Below are 23,736 nucleotides of genomic sequence, written 5' to 3' on the forward strand. Positions count from 1 at the left end.
AGCACGGGTCAGGAACTGCTGTGCAACACAAGCCTTCAGTTGGTATTGGGGATTTAGCACATGGAGGTGGAGGTCAGTGGCTGCATCTTGAATTTAATGGCTTCGGAAATGCTCTTTTGTGGCCTCCTTCATTTTCCTTTGTCAGAAAGCTGTGCAGAGGACATGGCAGATGACTACGATGGTCTGGGAGACTGCCCCACCTAGTCTTCGCTAAGAGCCAGGGTACTGCTGCTAAGGTGTCCAGCTCCTTCAGAAAGACCCATAGGAAGAAAGTTTCCTCACTTCATGCACACCCACAACCACATTCCCCTTCCCAGGACACCCACGTGCCTAAGGAAGCAGAATTCTGGACAGATGCTGCTCCAGTGCTCGTCTGACTCCCATAAGAAACGGGGTCTAAGAAACCAGGGCAGTTTCTCTAAGTTTCCAAACGTATATGCTCCAGCTCAACCAGACATGATGGGCTTGATGCAGGAATCCCTGAATGAAATTATGTGGCCTGCGGTGGTTTGTGATGTTATTTTGGATCTCATTATGACTGATAAAGAGGATTTAATCACTAGACTGCAAGTTGGTGGTTGCCTAGGGACTAGTGATCATGACCTGATTACATTCAATCTGGAAAAAAAGAGGGCAGTCCCAACCAGTAATAAAAAGGTTTGGTGCTTCAAAGCAGTCAATGTCCCAAACCTGAGGAAAACTATGAAAGAAATTGATTAGGAGGAAAATTTTACATAAAAAAATGCAAATGAAAATAGGGAGTTGTTTAAGCAGAGTTTATTAGGAGTCCCAAAAGCCAGGATTCTACCTCAAGGAAGAAAATATTTGGCTAAAAACCTTCCTCGTCCAGTGGAGTAGTGAACGCAGCAATTAGAAATAAAAAAGCCACATATAACAGGTGGGGGCGGGAATGGATAGCTCATGATATAAATTAGAAGTTGTGAAGTATAGAAAATTGATAAAGGAAGCTAAAGATATTACAGAAAAATCAACATCTGGGAGAGCTAAGGACAATACTAAGGAGTTTATTAAAGTATATTAGGAACAAAAGAAATCCTAGCAATGATATAGGCCAATTACTAGAAGGAAATGGTAAAACAATTAATAGTGCAGAAAAGGTAGAAATAAATGTTCAATAAATATTTCTGTTCTGTATTTGGAAAGAAGCAGGGTGATATTTTTGTATCACATGATGAATGGAGTACTTTCCAGTCTATTAGTAACCAAGGAGTATGTTACACAACATGTACTAGGGATAAACATTTTTATATCAGCAGCCTGGATAACTTGCACACAAGAGTCAGAAAAGAGGTGGCTGAGACTATCTCTGTCTCACTGATTTTCATTTTTAATAAAACGTGGGATATCGGGGAAATTCCAGAAGACTGGAAGAGTGCTAATTTTGTCACAATGTTCAAAAAGGGCAAGCAGGATGACTGGCCAGTTAGCCTGACATCAATCCTGGGCAAAATAATAGAAAATCTGATATAGGATTCAATTAATAAAGAATTAAAGGAATATAATTAATGCCAGGCAGCAAGTGTTACAGAAAATAAGTCTTGTCCAACAAACCTGATTTCATTCTTTGATGAGGTTACAAGTTTGGTTGCTAAAGATAACTGTATGGATGTAATATACTTGGACTTTTGTAAGGAATTTGATTTAGTACTGCATGACATTCGGATTAAAAATTAGTGCTATACAATATCAATAAAGCGCCCATTAAATGGATTACAAATTGGCAAACTGACAGATCTCAAGTAGTTGTCAATGGGGAATCACCATCAAATGGGGGTATTTCTAGTGGGGTTCCGCAGGGATCAGTGCTGGTCCCAATGCTATTTGACATTTTCATCAGTTACCTGGAAGCAAATATAAAATCACTGCTGATAAAATTTGCGGATGACACAAAGATTCGCTGAGTGGTAGAAAATGATGAGGACAGGACTGTCAGACAGAGCAGTCCGGGTTACTTGGTATTCTGGGGCCATTTGAATAAAATATGTTTTAATACAGTCAAATGCACCGTTATACGTCTCGGGACGGGAGTGAAGAGCATCCCTACAGCCTGGGGGACTGTCCTGGAAAGCAGGGACTCTGAAAAGGATCTAGTGGTCACAGCACACCAGCAACTCACCAGGAGCTCCCAGAGTTACAGACTGCATGTGCAGTCTCTGTAACAGTGCATGCAAGTTATGGACATCCCTGCATGAGTTTTGTACACACAACTGTGGGTCCCACGTGCTTGAAAGTCTGTCCAGGAGCCAACTGAAATTTCCACCGTTGGATTAAGGAGAATAAATGGCTGTCCGCTGGGGATGGATTATGGGAACAGCCTCAGAGGAGTAGAATCTGACATTTCTTTTTTGGCCCACTTAGAGTATACTGAGCACAGCTGCTAGGAGAAGATGAATCAGGACTGGATTTTGGTGCTCACCTTGAATTTATTCCTCTAGCTTCTCCTGCAGGAGTAGTAGCACCCGAGAAGAATTTCTGTTCGTAGTTGGAACATACTCTGGGCGCTGTCTGACTGCAGGCTGGAATGTAGTTTCCTCTGCACTGCTCTACACTGAGAGCTCTGCATTTGGGGTTTATTATTGTTAATAAAATTAGCCTTGTTTTAACAGGGACAAAATATTGCAAAACAAGCTGCAGTAGCCCCATAGATGAGGAGGAAAAGGAGACAGTAATAACATGTGGGCAGGAGGGAAATTCCACTGGGAAGACAGGGGAGTTGGGAGGAGGAAGGAGGGATTTGGTGATAACTCTGTTGTGGTAACAATTTACACATCGAGGCCTGGCAGCTCTGGACAGGGGAAGATTCAGCAGTGAGGAACATCCTATAGTGAGATGCATGATCAGTGCAGCAGTTTGCTCCTGCAGAGGATCAGGGGATGACTGGTATGCCTGAGGGAATACTTGCGTTGCTAGAAGAGAAGTGACCAAAGTGTCTCCATTTACCCTAGGTTTTTCTTCTGTAGTTACTGAGTGTGAATAATACCAGGAGAACATTATTGTTAACTCGACCAGTACCCTTCACTTACCCAGCTGGATGCCTTTCATAGGAGGACCACAAAGCACTTCATGATTATTAACTGAGCCTCACAACCCCCCATGAGGTAGGTAAGTATTGTTATCCCCATTTTGCAGATGGGTAGAAGTTAGGCACAGAGGAGTGAAGTAACCTGCCTAAGGCCAATAAATGATTCAATGGCAGGGTAAGGAGTAGAGCCCAGTAGGTCTGATGCCCAGTCGTGTGCTCTAACCACTAGACAGCACATCCACTCCATGGCCAAAGTTGCCAGGACTGGAAAGACAAAGCCAACTTAGTTTCGAAAGAGCTGGTTTTACTCGGCATTTGTTTTTGAATGGCTATTTGTGTGGTGGTTTTCCAGATATATGATTCCCAGGGGCTTTCCCAAAGGCCCTGGCAGTCTAGGACTCACGAGTTCCATGGGCAAAAGGAGACTGGTTGTTGAAGGGTCTTGGGCCGAGTTCTGTGCCTCTGTATCTTCAGACGAAAAGCTGCCGTGCCTGGATATCTGGAAGTATTGGGCTGCTTCCGGCACCTTACCCCAGTGCTGCTGAGCACCTGTGCTGGGGGCTGAGCAAGGTGGATCACCCAGGGACTCGCTCGCACTGTCCTGAGGAAACTGGCCACTGTCTGGGCAGCAGGCTTGGGACGGAAGAGTCAGAGGTGGCTTCTGAGAGGGTGCCACTTGGAGGCTTTCTAAAGCCTCCTTGCTGGGATTCTGAGCCAGGGCTCCTCTCTGTTCAAGATCAGCTCCACATGCAGCACTCAGGGGAGACTCTTCAGCTGCTATCAAGCCTTGATAAGTACATCTGCCCTCCTGAACAGCCTTGCAGTCCAAGGATTCCTGCTGAGAACACCTGGGGTCCCTGGGATCTATGTCTAGGTCAGAGTCTGTGGACAGATGTGGTTTTAATTCTTTCTCACTCCTTGCTCTGCATCCTGATTCTTGAACTTGTGTCTTGCTTTCTGCTGATGCTTGGGCAGGGTTGGAAGCTGCTTTGCAAACATGAGAAACTTTACCTTGGACTTTGGGGCCTGATTTAGTAGCAGCTGAGCTGAAAGAATCTTCCTCCCCGCTACAGTCTGGCTCAACACTTTGGGCCTCCTTGAATTTTTCCAGTATCTCCTCAAGGATCTGCCTCGTTTCTTGACACTTCTGCCATGCCTTGTTCCATACCTCTAGTCCTCTGCAGCTGTGCATGGTGTAGGCTTGTACCTTCATCTCCTGGAACCTCTCTGCTGAAAACTCCACAGATAGCTTCTGTAATGATTTCTCTAGGCATTGTAGGGCCTCCCGACTTGCTGGCTGTCCCTCTCCAAGCTTCACACAAGCCACGTGAATTTTGCAGTCAAGGTTAAGCAATGTTATCTAGAAAACAGAGCAATAGTTTTTTGTTTTTCTTTGTCGCTCATCTAGTACCTGCTGTCTCTCTTCCCCCAGAATCCCGCTTGCTGCTGGTGCAAGAACCTTCTCTTATACCTTCAGCCAACTGCAACATCCTTCCCATGCTCTCCATCTAGTGAACTTTTCTCTCTCTCTCCAAACCTCATTTCCCACTTGTTTATTTATTCCTCTGTAACATCTCTCATCCCCTGTTCTGCTGCAACCCCTCCACACCGATTTCCTTCAGGAGTCCTACAGAAACTCCATCATAATCACCAGCCTTGAGTTTCTTCACTAGTTTGTCTCTACCAGTGTCAGGAGAGCACATCCTCTAGGGAGAGCCGAGGCTGGGGGGGCGCTCCATTTCCTTGCTATGCAATCAGCACTGGGGGTCTCAAACTATTTCACTGCTCATACATTTCACACTCTGCCCTACAGATTCCCATCTCCTGGCTGAGAGCAATGTTGTCTAGTTCCAGTTTGCTGCAGTGAAACTATATGGAACAGTTAGCTTAGCACAATCACCTTGTCATAGAACCTGCAGAGGTTGAGCAGAGTTTCCAGCTCAGCCTGCTGCCTCTCCAAGTTCGTGTAGAAATGCCTCAGTTTGGCCTGCACAGTACCTCTGGCTACCTCGAAGGCTTGTGCCTCTGGGAACATGGAGCCTTGGAACTCAGCAGCTTCCTTACACAACACAAGTCCATTGTTGTAGTGAGCCTAAAGGAGGATACAAGGAAAACTATATATTCCTAAACAGGCTCGGCTGTCTTTATCCTGGGGGCCTTGTTTGCTGAGGGCCAGGAGCTCTGCAGCTGGAAGATTTCAGCATCAAAGTCAGAGGAATGGTCTCCATTTGGGCACAAACCATGTCTGGGTGTGCAAGGAAGCAGAAGAGAATCATTCTGTCTTGGGAGGAAATAAGAGTGGACGGTCTCATTCTACACTCCCCATGCTTTGACATCATTTAATTCAGTGCATTGCATGGAGCTTCTTGTCTGGGTTGATTAAACAGAAGCCTCAGTCTCCACAGAACCCTCTCCTGGACTTCCCCAGAGCACTGGACCCCCCCTAGGAACAGAATGACTGTCCTCCGGAGCTGGAGGCTGGGAGAGGGATGAGGAGGCAGGAGTGTTAGGTGTCGGAGCCCATACATGGTCCAGAAGTATGAGGATTGTCTCACATTTGGGACTAGGGCTGTGCAACAGTGGGAACCTCCTTGCAAAAATTTGACCTGACAATTAAATGTTGATCATACCCGCCCTTTAGATGGGCCCATTATTGCTCAAACAAGCAAAAATGGCATTTTCTGCAGATCTGTAACAATATTGGGCCATTTGTAACGAAATTGCAATGAAATGTGAGAAGCTCTAAGTCTGGGGTTTTCGTGTTTCATTCTGAATATCTGGCAAAGAGCCCTAGCAAGGACCATGTTCCAGACACAGACAATATAGCTATAGCCAGGACACAGGTTACAGAAAAGCATCCGCAAACGTACTGTAGCCTGAATAAAGAATTCCTTAAACTGCTGGTAGGATCTCTCTGGGCTGTCTGGGCTCCATTCCTCAGTGCTCAGCTCGTGGAGGCGAGAATCTCCTTCATCAATCCAGCAAGTGAGCTATGAGAAGAAATAAATAGGGTTCCCATGAGATCTCAGTTATTTAACAGCTGCCACTTCCCTGGGAATTTCCCCTCCTTCCCTTGGATCATCCAGATTTCACAGAGTTTGTGAACATATTTTTCCCAGTAACCTAGTAATTAAAATCAGGGCTTCAAGAAAATCTTGTTGTTCTCCATGTTCCCTTGGTATCAGTAGCCCAGACTATGGGCAGAGAAGTTTATTTGCTTCACTCAACTCAGAGCTGAAGCAAAGAAATCTTTTGCTCTGTCACATAGTGACTGGGTCCTGGATTTGATGAATGAGATTCAGCAAATGTTGCCATGGTATCCAAGGTGCAAGCTGTCTTTTCCGGCAGCATGTCTTGGGGAGAACACTCACCTTGCTGAATTCTGCCTCAAATTCCTGGATCTTTTGGAGAAACTCCAGGCGCTCCAGGCAGCTGTTGGATTTTGTCACCAAAGTGTGAACTTCTTCTTCCACTTGGTTGTAGAGGCCCATGGCTGAGTCCATGCTGTTCCTTAAGAATAAAAAGGGTGATAAGTATATCTGGCCCGTCTCTGTTCACCTACAACATATCAGCCGCTGGTGTGCAAGAAGACCATCCACCCCTCCTAGAATTAGAGCTGAACGCACAATTCAGATTTTTCCCTTCTGATTCCTGGTAAAGAAACCAACAGAGGGAGTCCTCTGAGCAACACAATCCCTTTAATGGGCACATGGGAGCCCTAGCCTTTGTCCGTACGCTCCCTGGAGCTGGGTTCTAGTTATGACCCTGATGCACACTTTTGGGACTGAGAAAGACCATGTGCAAAGATTGCTCTGCTTATTAGCACAGTGGCACTGTAGGATGGCATATGCAGAGTGGAAGAGCAGCAGTTCTGTTCCTCCGCACCATAGGCCAGCTTGGGAGCCAGAGCGGAGGTCACAGAGGGGCTGTAACTTGTAGGTGATGCTTTGCCACAAGTTGAGCCATGCTGCAAATGTTTCCAATCCCATTAACACACCAGGGGACTCACTGGATTTGTACCTGTCCAGAAAACCTCATTGTATTGCTCTGTGTGGGACCAGTTTGTGCCCACAGACTGGCCAGCTCTGGGGCAAGGTACATGTTACTCTCCAGGTGTTTGGAGCCTGAATAGCTGCAGGTGTAATGTCAGGTGATTGCACATGTCCAGCAATCTCCCAGTTACACTGAGCAGGTTGGAGTTGGATGCTGGATACCAGAGGGATGGCGCTTGCTAACTCTGCTCTCTATCACCTTGGAAATATCCTCCACCCCACCTGACACTGTCACACCTTGTGCACGAAAGCGAGGCAGAGGAGCTCAGGCAAAGGAGTGGGGGAAGAGTGGAGTGAACTGAGGGAAAAGGAAACCGGCAGGTTTTGTGGCGGGCGGCTGACTGGAATCAATGTGATATTATTGGGAAGCAGTGCCATCTAGCAGCCACACTAGAAAATAAAATGAAGTAACATTGGATGACATCTGTTTATAGTTGCATCGAATTGAGCTCTGCAGGGGACACGAGCTCCTCTTCTTCCTAGTGACACGTGCACACGTTCTCCAGCAAAGCCCAGAGAGAAAATCCTCACCCTGCTCAAGCAAACAGTCCATGGCCACCTTCCAGACCTGGGCTGAAAGGGGCGGTGGAACCACTCTCTGGAGCTTGGGCCTGAAGGCTTAGTGGGAGCTGGCAGAGCTAGGCCTGGAGAAGCGGGTGGTGGGGGGAACACCTTGAAGGGCTGGCGAGAAGCCTGTGCTGGTGGGTAATGGGCTGCATTGTCCCCAGAGAATGGAAGAGGAGCAGGGGATCTGTAAGTGCAGCCAATGCCAAAGGCACAAGCATCCTGAAGCCAGAAGGGTGACAGCTCGGTGCACAGTGTCCCTCTTCTGGGGCAGGGATGGCTCCAGTCCTCCATACCTGATGTCCGGTGAGAAGCTAAGCCGGGATGCCTCCTTCCTCAGCCTGGCCAGCGTGGCCCCACCCTCTCTCTGCAAGCTGACCAGCTGCACATTGCTGAGCACTGCCTTCATCAGCTCCCTGTATCTCTCCGTGCGCTCGGCTGCCTCCTGCCCAAGGATCAGAGACACACACGCTTGTCACTGGGATTGCCCTGCCCTTTGCCCCATCATCCTCTGAATCAACAGCACCAAGTCGGTGGTCAGGGGCGAAGGTAAGAGAGGGGACAGAGCCTGAGGTCAGAAAAGGCCAAGGGCACTTGATTTTACCCTGGGACAAAATGGAGTTAAATGCCACGTGCCATGGCAAACACACATTGTCCTGCAAATAGAGCCCTGGAGGAGCTATCTGAGTCACCGACTGCCTAGATCAGTTGTGGAAGCGCCTTCACTGGAGGGTTTCAAAAGGAGGCTGGAGCCGTTTGTCTTGGAGGGTTTAGACACAAGTCCTGCATCATGGCAGGGGGTTAGACTAGATGACCCTTGAGGTTCCTTCTAACCCTACGGTTCTGTGGTCCCTTGGCCAGGGGATCCCAACGTGCATTCTGGGCATGAGACAGGAACAAAATCTATGCAGAGATCACCTCATCCACCACTGACTGCAGCCACCTTTGGGGTGCAACATGGCAGCTGTCTGTGTCCAATGGGACCTAAATAGGGGCTTCAGGCAGACACTTGGGAATGATATGGACTGGAATTTGACAGGGCACTAGAGTTGACGCTCCTCCTCTTGCAGACCTTCCCAGGGAATCTGCAGTGACCACAAGTAATCAGGGTATTGGTGTTAAGTCTTAGCCAATAAACAGCATCTTCAGCAGAACAGAGCATCACACCTTTCCAGGTCTCCAGTTCCAGTACAGATTCACTGTGACTGCTGCATGCAGTTCCTTGCAGGTCTCCTGTCCGAGCAGTGACACAGCCTGGCCTGACGCAGCTTGTGGGCTGTGCCAGCAGAACAGCACAAGTCTGGCTTAAAAATTGTTTTGCAATATAATAATTGCCTCTGTGCTCTTAAATACTGATTATGTAGCAAGCAAAGGCTGGGGGAGAGATTCACTGCTGCTTTTGATCAAATGCACCTAGAGAGTTCCTCTGGCTCTCCCAGTAGGCAGGAATTGCCCAGGGCTGGATTGCCATTGGGTAGCAGGAGATGATGGGCCTCTGTGCCATGGCAGCACAGTGCATATACTGATGTTTGGGGGGATAACTGCACCCAGAGCTGGTTGCAGGCTGTCCTATTTGGAACTCGGCACCATGGCTGTTACCTGCATATCCTCTGGGAAGTTGCCCTTCTCCAGTTCCTGGATGGAGCTCTGCAGTAGCTTGGAGGCTTGCTTGAGATCAGCCACAAAGGGATGCAGCTTCTGCAGGGAAGGAAACACAAGTGGGTTGGCCTGTCCTGGGCCAGGAAGGCTGGTGGATGGATGGCAAAATAGGCTTAGGGTAGAGAAGGGGAAAAGGTTTAGACTGGATGGATGTATAAACAGCTGGACAGTAGTTTAATGGCTGATAGGGAAACAATCAGGTGGAAATATGGATGAATAGCAGTGCAGCCAATAAGCAGGGTGGGAAGGTTAATTGCAGAGAGACATCGTAGATAATAAATTTCTAAGCAGAACTGAGGTAGCTATTGATATTTAGCTAAAGTTCTGGGCCTTCTTGTTCATTTTTTGAACTTGTGTGTAATACACGTGAAAACCGCTGCTTGCTTCAGGGCATCCCATGGGAATTCTCTCTCTCTCTCTCACACACACACACACACACACACACACACACACACACACAAACAATTTTTGTGATACATTGAAACATGGATGTACTTATTGTGCTGCAACCAGTTGGCATAACCTGCAACCAAATTCACTCTCCCCGCAGTCGGGTGTTATGCTGTTATTGCAGTACCAGTAGCCTGTGCATTCTTGTACATTGTCTTCCTGCATTACCAAGGTACCAGAGATTTGCCAGTGATCTTCACTTTCAGTTTTATGCCCCATGAGAATCAAGTCCCTTGCTGAGGGACAAGGGCTGCAGCAAACACAAGGAGAAAGCTATAGGCCATGATAATAGACACCTGGAAGAACTGAACCCACTCGCCGTGGCTGTAAGGGAAAGTACCATCCAAGTCTGGCGTCAGCTGGGTGCTGTCGACATATCGGCCCAGAGCTCTGAGGGAAGTCAGCACCTCCACCTGCAGGAGGGAGGGACACCGCTTGTAAATATTATGGTGAGCTCTTACAGGGGCATGTAAGCAGTGATGAGCTGCCAGAAGCTCAAGAACCGGTTCCTTCACTCGCTCCGAGTCTTCGGCGGCACTGAAGGACCTGCTGCCGAAATGCCACCGAAGACCTGGAGCGAGTGAAGGACGCGCTGCCGAAGTGCTGCTGAAGGCTCGGAGTGCCGCCGGGTCAGTAAAAATTCACATCGGAGCCTCCCCAGCCGAGAGCTCAGGCGGGATGGACAGGACGGTCCCACGGGCCACATCCTCTCCGTCCTGCCTGAGCTTCCCCACCCCTTTAACAACCGGTTCTAAACCGGCTTCAAAATTTAACAACCGGTTCGCGCGAAGCGGCTCCAGCTCACCACTGCATGTGAGAGTGATGGGTAAGAGTTTGGTTTGGCAAGGCTTCCCCAAGGGGATCCTGAAGCCTTTGTTCATGAAAATCCCTCTCTCCTTCTCCAAATGATCCCTGCTGCCTGAATCTGCAAAATGTGGCTGGAAGAGTCAGAAGGAGAGGCTGCTGGTTGAGATTCCCAGCTGTCCGCTCCTGCCTGGCTATGCTGTAAATCCTGAATCCCACATGCAATATGCTGGCTCAGTGCGTGCAGCTGTGTCTCCCTCTAGCGAGCAGAACTGCCTGCTAGTTACTGACAGCAAATGAGTCAGTTCCTCTGTTGGCTCAAGAGGTAGAGGGGCTTGTTTCATCCGCATGCAAGACCTTGGGGTCTGTGTGCAGCTGCGGTTTCTTACACTCAGTCTTTATTCAGGCAAACGCCCGCTGAGTACAGACCTCAGGGTGTTGCCCACTGGGGACTCGACCCAAAGCCCATTGAAGCGGCTTCAACAGGCTTTGCATGGGGCCTGGTAAGAAAAGGTGTTGGCCCTGGCATTTTAGCAGTTCTGGTTGCTTCCCGAGACCCTGACCCCAGCGCTGGCTCAGAAGAAGTCACTATCTCTAGCTGGAGCTCCCTGAGGCTCTGTGGTTTTCGAATGCACAGCAGAACGCTGGCATTTTACTAAATCTGCCAGGACAGCCAAGCTGGGTAATCGAACTCATTAATATTTCACATTATATTAATTAAACAGAGCAGCATTAAAAGAACAATAAACTCTTTCAAGTTCTGAGTTATTATGCTAATGCCCGTGTCCAGCATGTGGAAGTAATTGGGAAAGTACTCGGCTTCCCCTGGGTGACTGCAGTCCATTACTGCCGTCAGACAATGCGAGGGTGGCAAGAATTACCTGCCTGGGAGACAAACAATAGGATAAAGGCCCCACAGACAGAGAGAAGGGCACCTCTCCCTGCTCCTCATCCGAGACAGGGTCCAGGTATTTCATAACTAGGGAGAGGACTGTGCACATGGGCAGGCTCTACTGATGATGTCATGGGAATAGTGGAACCTGAGCTCTAGCAACACGACCAAGGCAGACACACAGACAGAGAGAATCCATCTAGTCACTGCTCTTGCTGGCACAGATGGAGCCCTGGTGAGCTAGGCCAAGGTGGAGATGAGGTGGGGGAGCACATCAGTCCAGCTCCATCCCCCTGTTTGCAGAGACGAGGGAGGAAAGAAAGGGACCATCCATCAATACCTTGCAGGAGAAGGTGCAAATAGTATAGAGACGAGGCCAGGGAGCAGCTGCAGAAGACGCTGCTCCAGCCCTCACCTGCATTCCAGGTAACTTCTCCAGGTGTGCAGCCACCTCCTTCTCTGCCAACAGCAACACACCATGGATGGAGGCAGGTGAAGATCTCTGCAGGGGAGGGCAGAGTAAATGTCACTCCTTGCAATACGCAGGACATCCTCTGCTTACTCTGCATGCAATGAGAATTGTCGTGGCAACTTTGAGACCCCACAACCAGGAAAGTGCTAGAGTGTAGCAGCACAGCATTGATCTCGCAGACGGCTGGGGCCAGATGCACTGACGGTCCCCGGGAGATCGGTAACTGGGACTGTGGAGGAGGAGCTTGGGCAGGTGTCCCAGGGAGAGCAGGGGCTACGCAGTGTTTCCTAGATAAATATATTCCACTCCAACAGAGGGCAACTGAGACCTGCCTGAATAAATGATCTTGGGGATGCTTAGGGCAAAGAGTGTGGATGAGATCAAAATCTTGGCCTCAGAGCATTGTAAACAAAGGGACTGTCAAAGGATCAGCTCTAGGCCAGCAGGGACCTGCTCACAGGTCTTCACCCAACGCAATACGCTCCAGAGGAAATTCAAGAGGTGCTTTAGGGACAACACTGCCGAGCTTTACTGATTAGCAGGACAGAAGATCTCGCACACCCAAGCCTGTGTGCCGACTGTGCTTACCTGGGCCCCCTTATCCCTCTAAGCTCACTACTGAACAGAGACCAGCGTGTACCTGGACTGATCTGAATGCTGTGTGCAGGATCGGGGAGGGAGGCAGTCTCCTGGCATCCACCACAATGGTCAGCCCTCTGTCCCTTGCTTCCCTCCTAGAGAACGAAATAAACCACAGTGAGCTCTGACTGGAGGAAGAAAACGGCATTAATTAAGAGTGGCAGACCCTCAGCAGCTGATTTGGGGTTTCCCCATCCGCGCTGGAGAGGAAATGCCCCCCCTTTTCTGAAGGCACCGTCCTGGGGTCTGTGTGCTTGCACTGCAGTGGGGATTGAATCTTCCAGCTCGGGCAGACAGACTCGTGCTAGCAGAGCTCGCGCTAGAGCACCAACAATAGCAATGCGGGCAGTGGAGGCAGCAGCCTGGGCGCTCAGCCCATCTCAGAGCCATCAGAGCCTGAGCTTCAGCCCACACCGGAACCTCTGTATTTCTGGTTTTACTGCGCTCACTTGAGCCCGCTGGCATGAGTCTGTCTGCCAGGCTGGGAGCTCGTTTGTCACTTCCGGCCTCAGTGCGGACGTGCGCCTGCTGATGTCTGGTGAGGGAAACTCTAAGGGCCTCTTTTCCCCTGAGAGCTTCTGTCCCACTTCCTTCTCCTCCACACTTCAAGTTGGCACCTCTGTCCTCGCCCTCCCAGCCATGCAATAAGTCAGCACCCGTGTGAGAGCCCAGACTGAGGCCAAAAGGTAACGTGATTTCTTCAAAGCTGCAGCACTACTTTAAACCAACCAACAGGAGGTGCTGTGGCCCATCTCCCTACCCTTCTTCATTCCAGACCAAAGCTGAGGGAGATACCTGCTGGATTTAATGGTACTGAACCCTTGAATACATGGCTTGGATTACCCCAGGCCTTCTCCTGCATGGAGACAGTGAACAGTTCATCACTTCACACCTACCCCTCTAGGGGTTATTCTACCATCAGTAGCGTAGGTGGCTTTGGGAGTGGTGGGGGTATGCATGTTTTTCTCGCAAACAGGGAAGGACTGAAGCAATCCGAAGACCCCAGAAGCAGAGCCTGATTTACCAGTTAAGTCAAGGTTTCAGTGGACTGTAGAACTCTAATTTTCTCTTCTGTGAAGAGTAGGTGGCCTTGCCTATGGCTGGCCCTGGTTTCTAGCCTTGATTACTTCACTCTCATGCACAATGGCTAATGACATTGACAAAGAGGCACGTAGTGTGTACATTATCCTCTGAATTAGTTACATATTTCAGTGACTCTTCCTGGGATTGTCTCTCAGGCTGAAACCCTGGGACATGAACATAAACTGTTCCCTTTCCTCCGGAAGATCTTCTGGGCTTTTGGCCCTGGCCAGCCTTCTCCCCCATGGCAAGAGCCCCACCTCTGCTCCTTCTCTGCCTGCTCCCCTCAGAAATGCCTGCACACCCCCAACATCAGACATCCTATTTATCTTCACATCGAACAGCTGCCATAGGATTTTGAAGGATGGGTGGAAAGAACGTCTGAACTACCAATGCAATGTCCAACGTGCTCCAGTAGGGGACAGTGGAACACATTCCAGCACGTGGCGGGTGGAATCCATGCAGCTACACACAGAGGGTTAAAAGCCCCAAACCACCACAGTGAGCAGTTCCAGAAATAATGCCTTTCACAATAATTGACTGGGCTCCCGGAGAGTTGCCAGCAGCCTAGAGCCATCTGACTCCCTTTTGCCAGGCAGCAGGATGGGGACACAAAGCAGGCAAAGGAGAGAGTATAGATGTCCAGCTCCCAGGCAGAACCCGTCCCCCTAAACTCCATATTCCCCAAATTCCATTAACCCGTGTTTACCCTCGACTATGCTGCTGCCTGAAAGGAATTGGAATGGGGTATGCAAGCCTCCATATATGGCAGGAAGGAGTTAATGGGCTGCTGGAGGCCTAGTCAGCCAAACTGAGATACTTGGAACAGAAGTCTGGCTTCCAGGGAAAAAGGCAGAGCCCTGCTCAGTTGCAGGGAGCAGGCAGAGAGAGAGCCGAGGTTGGAGAAGGCTGGTCAGGGCCCCGGGCCTAGCAGATCTTCCCGAGGAAAAGGAAGAATTTAAATTCATGTTGTTTCCTCCTTGTTTTGGAATTGGAGTGCCCTGCAAGGGGTAGAACTGTAAGAGACCTGCTGCAACCCAGAAGGTGTTGGAGGCTGGGCAGAGCAGTGGAAGACTGCTGGGAAACTGAGGCTGAGTGGCTGCTGCACCGGGCAATGCTGCATGGAGGTGCTCTGCTAGGGTCATGCTATAACATGGATGTTGTGGGAAGGGTGCTGTGTTCTCCCCTTACCTGGGGATGGAGCAGAGGTAAAGGAGGAGCTGGGCTACCTCTCTGGTGGAGCACCAGGTGGCTTCCCATGCTCTGCTGCTTGTGGTCACCTGGATCAGGGCCCTGCCAAGCTTATCTGTGCTCCCTGCAGCCAGGAAAAATCAAACATTGCGTTACCAGTTCACAGTATTGCCAAGCCCCTGTGTTCAGGAGACCCCCAAAGACATCAGATTGACTTAAAAATGATGAGATTGTTCAAAAAACAAAGATTGGGCTCTTTTATTTGTCTTCTCTTTTTGAGCCTTTAAGAGTCACATTTTCAAGCTGTTTTCTCTCTGCAACCATGAAGGCTAGAGACATGCTTTTTCTTAAAAACAAAACAAAGAAAAAAAAAAGCAGCATTTCAACCTATTCCATGATTCCAGGAATTGAGGCTTCAAGGAAAACACCAAGTATCAGGAGACTGGGCAATGTTATGTTTGCTGTGGAGTGGGAGACCACAGACAATCCAAATGTCATCCACTGCATGCTCCCTTGAACTGCTCTGTCCCATGGCCGCATGGCTTCCCTGAAAGCCCTTAGGGACTGCTGCTTGCATGGTATAGCACCTCCAGTATGTCTCCTGGGGGACTTCATGGAACAGCTACAGCAAATACTATTGGCCTAAACTCCCGCATGACCTCACTTTCTCCTTGATGACTGCTAACGCCTCAGGTTCCCACCTGCTCTGAGTAACTGGGGTGGAGGCTCTTGTCAGAGGGTCTGGAGTCTGGAGGAATGAGTGCAGTGTCGGGATCTCTAATTCTGGCTCTGGGGGGCTTTCATCTGTGTCTCAGAGTTCACAGGAGAACTCAGGGGAGAATGTTTCCCTGCCTTCCTGGGGGGGCTGTGCGTACTCGTAAGTTAATGGCTGTGCTGTGCCTTAAGAAGAAAAGAACTGGTTGGGAAAAGTCTGGGTTTTCCCTACAGCATTTTTTATTTCTGTCAAAAATGTTCAGGTTTTCATTGTAAATCCCCCCACACACACTCTCCCCCTCCAAATATTCAGTTAAAAATTAGTTCTCAGCCACTTCAAAAAAAATTTCAGCTGACCCGGCAAATAATTTTAGTTTTATTGAAATGAACAGCTGAAATTTGTGCCATTTTGATGCTTTTCATTTTGCAACAAACCCCCTAAAAAACATAGGCCATTGGACATTCCCTGCAGAAATTTTCATTTTGACCACAAAAGCTTTCATTGAAAAAAACATTTTGAATGAAGAAATGTGAGTAGGTCTAATCATGATCCTATCACTGAGTTCAGTACCTGGCAAACAAGCTATGCCCGAGTGCAAGAGCTCAACGCAGAGATCCTGCCATTGGGGTGGCCGTTGAGGGCTGGACTCTGCAGACAGCGGTTCCTGGGCAGGAGAGCTCAGGGTTGCGGCACAAAGACCATTCTTACAGTTGGTGTCTTGGAGAGAGTTGATGTCGAAGAGAGACGCATCCATCTGATCGGTACCTGGCCAGGAAAACAAATCAAAGATGTGGCAGACTTTTTAGTTGAAAGGAGGCAAAGCTGCACAACTTACTACCATGATTGCTTTATACCAGTATTGTACAACCCTTTATTGGCTATTACCTTTCCCAGCCAGCTTAGCTCTGTTCATCCTGGGAGAGTAAATAGCCGACATCCTTTTCCGAGGCCCTTCATATTGGCTGGTACCAGACAAACTGTCCCCTGGGGATGCTGGTTGTCGTTGGCCTTTGAAGAAGGAGAATTTATGGCTGGCAGGGGGAGACTGTGACCGAGGGAGGTTTCTCATTGCACCAGCAGGAGACTTGAGAAGCTTTAAGTATCCCTGTTTTGTCACCTCCTCGGCTTTCGTTTCCTGAGTCGCTACCTTCTGAAGACAGCCAGAGAGGAGTCTGGGAGCGGCTGCCTGGCCTGGCCTCTGTCTGGGGTGAGCTGGACTCTCTGGAGCTGGGCTTGCTGAAGGGAACTCCGGTTTGGGCACATCAGACTCCTCCAATATGGCTGCCATCAGCCCAGAGCCAAAGCTCACAGGGTTCTGAAGGGCGGCCACGTAGGACTCACGGTATCGACACCTCGGCCCGTGGAATTTTGGGTCTCTGTTCAGTTTTCTCCTCAGACACGGTGTGCAGGGACCCTCCTCTGAGCTCTGCCCTTTCCCACAGGTCCATTTTTCTGCTTCTGACTCTCTGTTCACCCTTGGAAGACGTGATTTACGCTCTGACGGCACCTTTATTTCTCTAGAAGGTCTAGGTTGCTCAGCAGATGGTTCTGACTTGGCCAGAAGATCCAGCTTCATTTCTTCAGAAAACTCCAGCAGGTCAACGTAGTCACCATCCAGATCCTGGCTGATGATATCGCACAGGCTTGGCACAACAAACACACTGGGCTTCTTCCACGATCCTGCTTGATCCACCTTAATGAGTCCTGGATACTTGCCCTGGCTGGCCCTCCAGGGAACATCTTTGCCGTCTTGGACATTACCCATGCTGCTACCATGTGGCACCTGAGCATCAGTCATGCAAAAAGACATTGTGCAGCTCTGTGATGCTGGCTCTACAATCCCTTTAGAGCTGCCCAGGTCCAGTGCATGTGCTGGAAGGGACACTCCGACCTGGGTGGGACTTGGTGCTGCTTTGGGTTTGCTGATGAATTCTGGCGTGGCTATCTTACTCCAAGGCACAGGGGCAATTCCCTTTTCTGTGGCTACCAGGCACGTGTGCAGAGGTGCTCTCTCCAGGTCTCGGTTGATTTCCTCCAGCCACTCCTTGGTGAATAGCAGCGTATAGGAGGATTCAGGAACTGTTCTTTCTTCCACAGTGCGCAAGTCCTGAGAGAGGCACTTTACAGTGATGCAGGCAGATTGCTCTCCGCAGGGCTCTGCTTGGAGGTAGAAGTCTCCTGGGCGTAGTAAGAGGGGGTTGAGTGGTGCAAGGTGAATGACCACTTTCTCGTGAAGACACAAGGGCCAGCCTTCATGGAGAAAGATGCACTTAAAGTAAGGTGCCTAAGAGAAGAAAAAACCACTATGTTAATGAAATGGTATCTGACCAGCTTATTGTGGCCTAGTGGATGGAGTGCCGGACAGGGACTCAGGAGACGGCTCTCCCACAGGCTTGCCAGGTGATCTTGGGCAAGCCACTCCCCTCCCCTGGCCTCAGTTTCCCTATCTGTAAAGTGGGGATAATGAGCCTGTTCTCCTTTGTAAAGTGCTTTGATAAGAGCTGTGTAAGAGCTCAGGATTATTAGGATTATATGGCCTTTGTTCCACTGTATGCGAGAACCTTGCAACCCGTACTGGACAATTTGTCCCAGTCCCGGTGTGCGGCTGGGCCAAGCCATTATTCCCGTTTGGGGTGGGGATAATGATGTACAGACCAAGTCTGCAGTGCCACAAGATGCCTCACAATGATTAATAAACCCAGCAACCTGAGGGGCTTGGGGAAGTGTCACCATCCCATTTTATAGATGAGAAAATGAGACCCCGATAAGGTGATTTGCTGCCCCACAGAGAGAATCCAGGCGTCCTGTTCTGTTCCTTGCTTCACTGCCAGACTGCATTGCCCCTAGGTGGGATCACACAGCTTTTAGCATCTACACGGAAAGCTTAGAATCATAGAATCATAGAATCATAGAATATCAGGGTTGGAAGGGACCCCAGAAGGTCATCTAGTCCAACCCCCTGCTCAAAGCAGGACCAAGTCCCAGTTAAATCATCCCAGCCAGGGCTTTGTCGAGCCTGATCTTAAAAACCTCTAAGGAAGGAGATTCTACCACCTCCCTAGGTAACGCATTCCAGTGTTTCACCACCCTCTTAGTGAAAAAGTTTTTCCTAATATCCAATCTAAACCTCCCCCATTGCAACTTGAGACCATTACTCCTCGTTCTGTCATCTGCTACCATTGAGAACAGTCTAGAGCCATCCTCTTTGAAACCCCCTTTCAGGTAGTTGAAAGCAGCTATCAAATCCCCCCTCATTCTTCTCTTCTGCAGACTAAACAATCCCAGCTCCCTCAGCCTCTCCTCAGTTTGCTTCAGTGGGGGCAGCCTGCCTGCCCCACGCACCCACGGCAGGCCTGGGGCTGAGAGCCGGGCTCTGGGGAAGCTTGGGGGAGGTGGAGGCTGGAGTTGTTATCCATGGACTCACACAGGCCGCCTGCCGCACATGCTCAAAGAGGCGCTTGGCAGGAATCAGGAAATCAAGGAGGCAGCACCACCCGTCACCATGGTAGTTGCTGTCTAGCAGGCGGAAGAGCTGGCTGAGGACAGTTGGGGCTGTGACTTCAAATGGCGGGTAGAGGGCTAGCAGGGCATTCTGCACCGCAGCATCCAGAGACCTGGGATCCTGCCAGGGAAATGCATCATCCATTAGACAGATCAACACTAGCAATGGGCCAGCTTCCACCCCCATTGGGGACCTGTCCCACCTCCCCCAGTTTAATATACCCCATCCATCACTTGCTTTCCCAGCCTTCTCCCAGAGCCTCCAGACCGGCCCTCCAGCTTGGTGGGAGTGTGGAAGTGTCTGTAAAGGAAGAACACTGATTTAAATACACCAGCGTGGCTGGCAGAGCCACGTGCAACAGACGTATTTCCTTGGGAGTAACCGTGCTTTTCTGGGACGCAGTGTACATTAGTTGTGACACTGCTGAAATGAGGAACGGTCTAAAGGTTTGAGCCAACTGGGGAGATGCCACTAGCAACACAAGGACTGTCTTTTGAACAGACCTGTTAAGGGGCTTTTGATTTAAAGGGTCACCAGTATGCCTAGGTTTATACTAGTTTGATTTGTGGTGGGCCTGAGTTTCCAAGTGCAGGCTCCAAATTCTAAACTCCTCAGATTCAGGAGTATTCACACCTGGTGATCTCTCAGCCCATTATAGGGAGATTAGATCCGGTCCCAACTTCCTCCTAGTTCAGAGCTGTTCAGAGCTAAGCTCTTTCCCAGACACTGGCAGGTGTTTTAGAAATACAATTGCGTGGAGGGCTGACAATGCATGAGGCCAGGCACCTTGATCGCTCTGGTTCAGCCTCATCCCTACATTTCACTGATTCCCAACCAATCACTGGAGAATCTGTTAGGAAATATCCTACATATTCTACAGCCCCATTCCTTGCAAAACAAAACCTGCCAGACTAAAACAAGAGCTACCATTTGTGTAAGGCCCATTCAATGATATTTCCAATTTGCTGACCTGACTCTGCAGAAGCAGTTAATTAAACAAACCCTCTTTCCCAGGCTGTGCTAATCTGACCGACATAACTGGTGCACAAAGGGAAGCAATCATGATGAGTTCATGTTAAATTTCAGCTGTAATGGGATGGGGGGAAATAAAAATTGTTGTCAAATAGAAAAACCACATAACTAGTAGGGACAGACATTGGCTTTTCAAGCCTTTAGGATGGGCTTTCAAGCCATTCATGGAGAGTAAATACTAATGCAGCTATAATAGCCTGAGATAGCACTCCCAGCGCTAGTATTTGTGAAGGAAGTGGACAGGTGGACAAATAAAGATTTGACTGGATTTGCATATACAGAGGCCCATAGACACACACAAATGGAGGTTTCTGAGCATGCAAGCCAATGTTTCTGCAAAATCTGGGCTGATGGAAGCTGGTGGAAGAATTAACCCCAATGTACACTTTAACTAGGATGTGTTGAGTTTTTATAGATCTGTAAAATCTCCTGATCTGTCTCTGTTCAATCCCTAGATAACACAGAGAGTGTGTTTATCTCCTGCTGTCAAGCTTGACCTGCTACAGATCTGAGCTTCTTGACCTGGTAGGAAGGTCAGTCTCCAAATTTAACTCTACTTGATATGAAGGAATTCCAAAGCTCTGAGCACACTGTCAAGCCGAGAGGAGCTTTAGTTAGCAACCACCCATTGATCCAGCCAAGAGCTGTATCAGCAATGGCTTTCTGGTACTTGAACGAGCCCAGCCACTTGCCCCGCAGGGTCTGTAGCTGTCACACGGGGACTGAAGGGGTGAGACTGTCACACACATGTCGACATGGGGACACTGGGGGAAGTTAAGTGGAATCATCCCAAGGTGTGAATTTAGAGTGCACTAGTTAAAGCACATTAAACCCCTGTGTGGATATGCTGCTTCAGAAGTAAAGTTGCCTTTGTTCAGCTTAGCTTAATTAGGTTTAATGGGTTTTAGCTAATGCACTTTAACGGCACACCTTTTAGCTAATTCTGAGGAGCTTTCCTGAGTGTCCCCAGATAGACACACCCTGCCATTAAATTCTCACTTCTCAGTGAGGCAGATTTCAGCCTGGTTGCAGAGCTCTCTGTTTACCATTTTAAAGTGAAGGCTGTGTCAGACTTGCCAGCCTTAGGCCTGTAAAAATAAGTTCAACATAGTTGTGGTGTTCAGGGGTGTGAAAAATTCACACCCTCTAAGCACCGTGGTCAAGCCAAGCTCGCCCTGGTGTACACGTGGCTTGCTCGATGGACAAATTATTCTGTCAGCCTGGCTACCGCAATGTGGGGAGGTGGAGTCCCTACAGCTGTGGAAAAACTCCTTCCGTCAATGCAGTAAGCATCTACTACGCTAAGGCCGCACAGCATGGTGCAGGGCTGCGAAGCAAGCTTGTGTCAATCTGCTTCTGCCCTGACCTGCAGGGACCTCCTCTAGAGAGGATGGGGGAGGCAAGGAGCTATGTCCATGTGAGCCCATACAGTGCTGGCCCCCTCACCTCCGCTGAGATCTGGCGTCTCCTGCAAACAGACACTTGCACAATACTGGGTTTTCTCCCCCAGTCAGATTTGTCGCAAGGGGTCTAGTTGGGTGGCTTTGGGGCATGGGGATCCTACTCTTTTGTAGACTGTCTTACAAGTCAGCTTCATCTCTCCGTTCTGTCCTGCTGTCTGGGTACCAGGACACTTCAAACCCCTGTCTGCTGGTTCTCATGCCCTTCCTTGGTCTGTTGACTGGGACAGTGAACGGAGCAGCTGGTGCTGTTACTCCCAAATCTCAAAGGAGAGCTCGGTAATTTAGCCACCTCCCACCAGCTGGTGAGGTACTGAATTCACTGGGTGTCCTGTTGTTGTAATAAACAGAGATGAAGAAGTCCAAATCCCCTCCCCAATCCCCCAATGAACCAGGGTTCAGATTAATGCTGTAATTTGTAAAGCAGCAGGGCCCTCTTAAACCAGAGTTAAAGAAAATTGTCAACTGAATTTGGGGCCCCCATGTAGAGACAGAGAGAGAGAGAGAAGAGGAGAGTGGGATTTTACAAATCCTAATGACCCAACTTTATTCTTGGTGTAATCCCACCAAGGTCAATTCCACCAGGGATGATTTGACCTAAGATGACAAAACGACTTAATGAAATGTTACCAAAAAACCTCCCATCAGTAAATGAGACTGATTTGACTGTGAATAGAGAGCAGCAGCCGCGTGCAAATGCGAGGCAAAAAGGGACACTAACTAGGGAGTGATTAGGAACCAAAGGGAACTGACCAGTCGACTTTCTTCGACCAATTTAAGTGAGGTGCAAAAAGAAAACAAAAGTCACTAAGAGCATAAAGAGACTGAGATTTTATAAGTTATTTCCATTTCAATAACCTAAAGTGTAGTTAAAATGGAGACAATGATGTTTCCCCAAAATCCCCATCTGTTTTTATAAAGCTGTCTGTCTGGATCTCTGGGAAGGGTTAGATCTTCACAATAAATAGAGTTTTGGCACAGTAAGGTTGTTCATTTAACTCTCAAGTCACCAAGCATACCACTCGCTCTCCCTCACACAGAGGTTTGAGAGCACTAACCAGCAGCCAATAACAATTCCACTCCCGCTGCTGCAGCTCTTACATCAGGGGAGTTTAGCTTGAGCAAGGACTACAGGATCCAAATTTTAAAGGTGGGTCAAAGCATCAGGGAAGGCAAGAGACAAGGTCTGTACAGCACATCCCAGCCGCTCAAGGCGGCACAGTGTGCCACTAACAATAATGCAGCTCTTGAGAGCCCTAGCATAGGGACCGACGGAGTAAGGAATATCATCCCTGAATAGCAAAGGGAGAAGGAGTGAAGTTATTAACACACAGTTTCTGGCTCTATTTCCCTGCAGCCATAACAAGGGAGTGCAGGGAGGTTTAAACCACAATGTTTTACAGCCCCACACGCTTCCATCCAAACAGCTGCTAGTGATCTTTGTACCCTTCTTTCTACTTGGTGCCAAACGTCTGCTCAGTCTGCTGGAGACACGGTCACTGCGTGAGAAGGGAATTCTCCCAGGCACAAATGGTTTTAGAAGTGAGCTCTGTCGTCAATCTGTCCCCCCATTCCCACTCGGCAAGGAGCAGCGTTACACCTGAGCGTTAGCATTTCGGGGCTGGCAGCCGCGCCCAGTGTGGCGCAAAGCACACAGGAAGACAGGGCCTTGGAAAGGACGCCACCCACCATGCACTGAGAGCGTTAAAGCAGCAGGCTACTGCTAGAACTTTGCTGCAGGGCCAGGTGTGCGGTCTGTGTTGGCAGCAGAGGACAGAGGAGAGAAGCAGACAGGGAAAGCTAGTGGGAAAAGTCATTAGAAAGGTACAAAAGCAGAAGGCATTACCATGGTTTGCTAGGAAGTGGCAGGGAGGCTGGCGGGAGCAAGGAGGTAACTGTCCCTTCTCCCTGGATGCTAGAAGTTTTCCTAGTGCATCTAGTTGCCCTGCCACTCTCTCCAGTCCATGCAAGCAGCTCTTTTTTCTTCTGGCGGATCCTCAATTAAATCCAGGTGCCCTAGAAAAGTTGCAGTGAAGCCAGACAAGGGGCAGAGGTGGCTCTGCCTGCGTCAGGCCAGCCTCTGCCTCCGTACCTCCATCCCGTTCCCGACCAGAGTAAGGCAGAGAGGATCCCTCCCACCCAGCCACCCACCTCTCATCTCTTGTATAAAAGAGCAAGCCC

General features: G+C 49.2%; 1 protein-coding gene across 1 annotated transcript; it reads right to left on the reverse strand.

Moving 5' to 3' along the window:
- Positions 1-700: 700 nt before the first annotated feature.
- KIAA1755 (KIAA1755 ortholog) lies at positions 701-23,736 on the reverse strand. Its single transcript, XM_038369332.2, has 14 exons — positions 23,402-23,736; positions 18,986-19,183; positions 16,447-17,845; positions 16,132-16,326; positions 14,847-14,970; positions 12,577-12,670; positions 11,880-11,966; positions 10,065-10,181; positions 9,259-9,357; positions 7,956-8,104; positions 6,415-6,553; positions 5,914-6,033; positions 4,944-5,135; positions 701-4,403 (listed from the first exon to the last, which is right to left on the reverse strand). The coding sequence occupies exons 1-14, from the start codon at positions 23,402-23,404 to the stop codon at positions 3,348-3,350; spliced, it is 3,972 nt and encodes a 1,323-aa protein (XP_038225260.1). The 5' UTR covers positions 23,405-23,736; the 3' UTR covers positions 701-3,347.

Source organism: Dermochelys coriacea, chromosome 13 (assembly GCF_009764565.3).
Source record: "Dermochelys coriacea isolate rDerCor1 chromosome 13, rDerCor1.pri.v4, whole genome shotgun sequence".
In the NCBI taxonomy this organism is placed as follows: Eukaryota; Metazoa; Chordata; order Testudines; family Dermochelyidae; genus Dermochelys; species Dermochelys coriacea.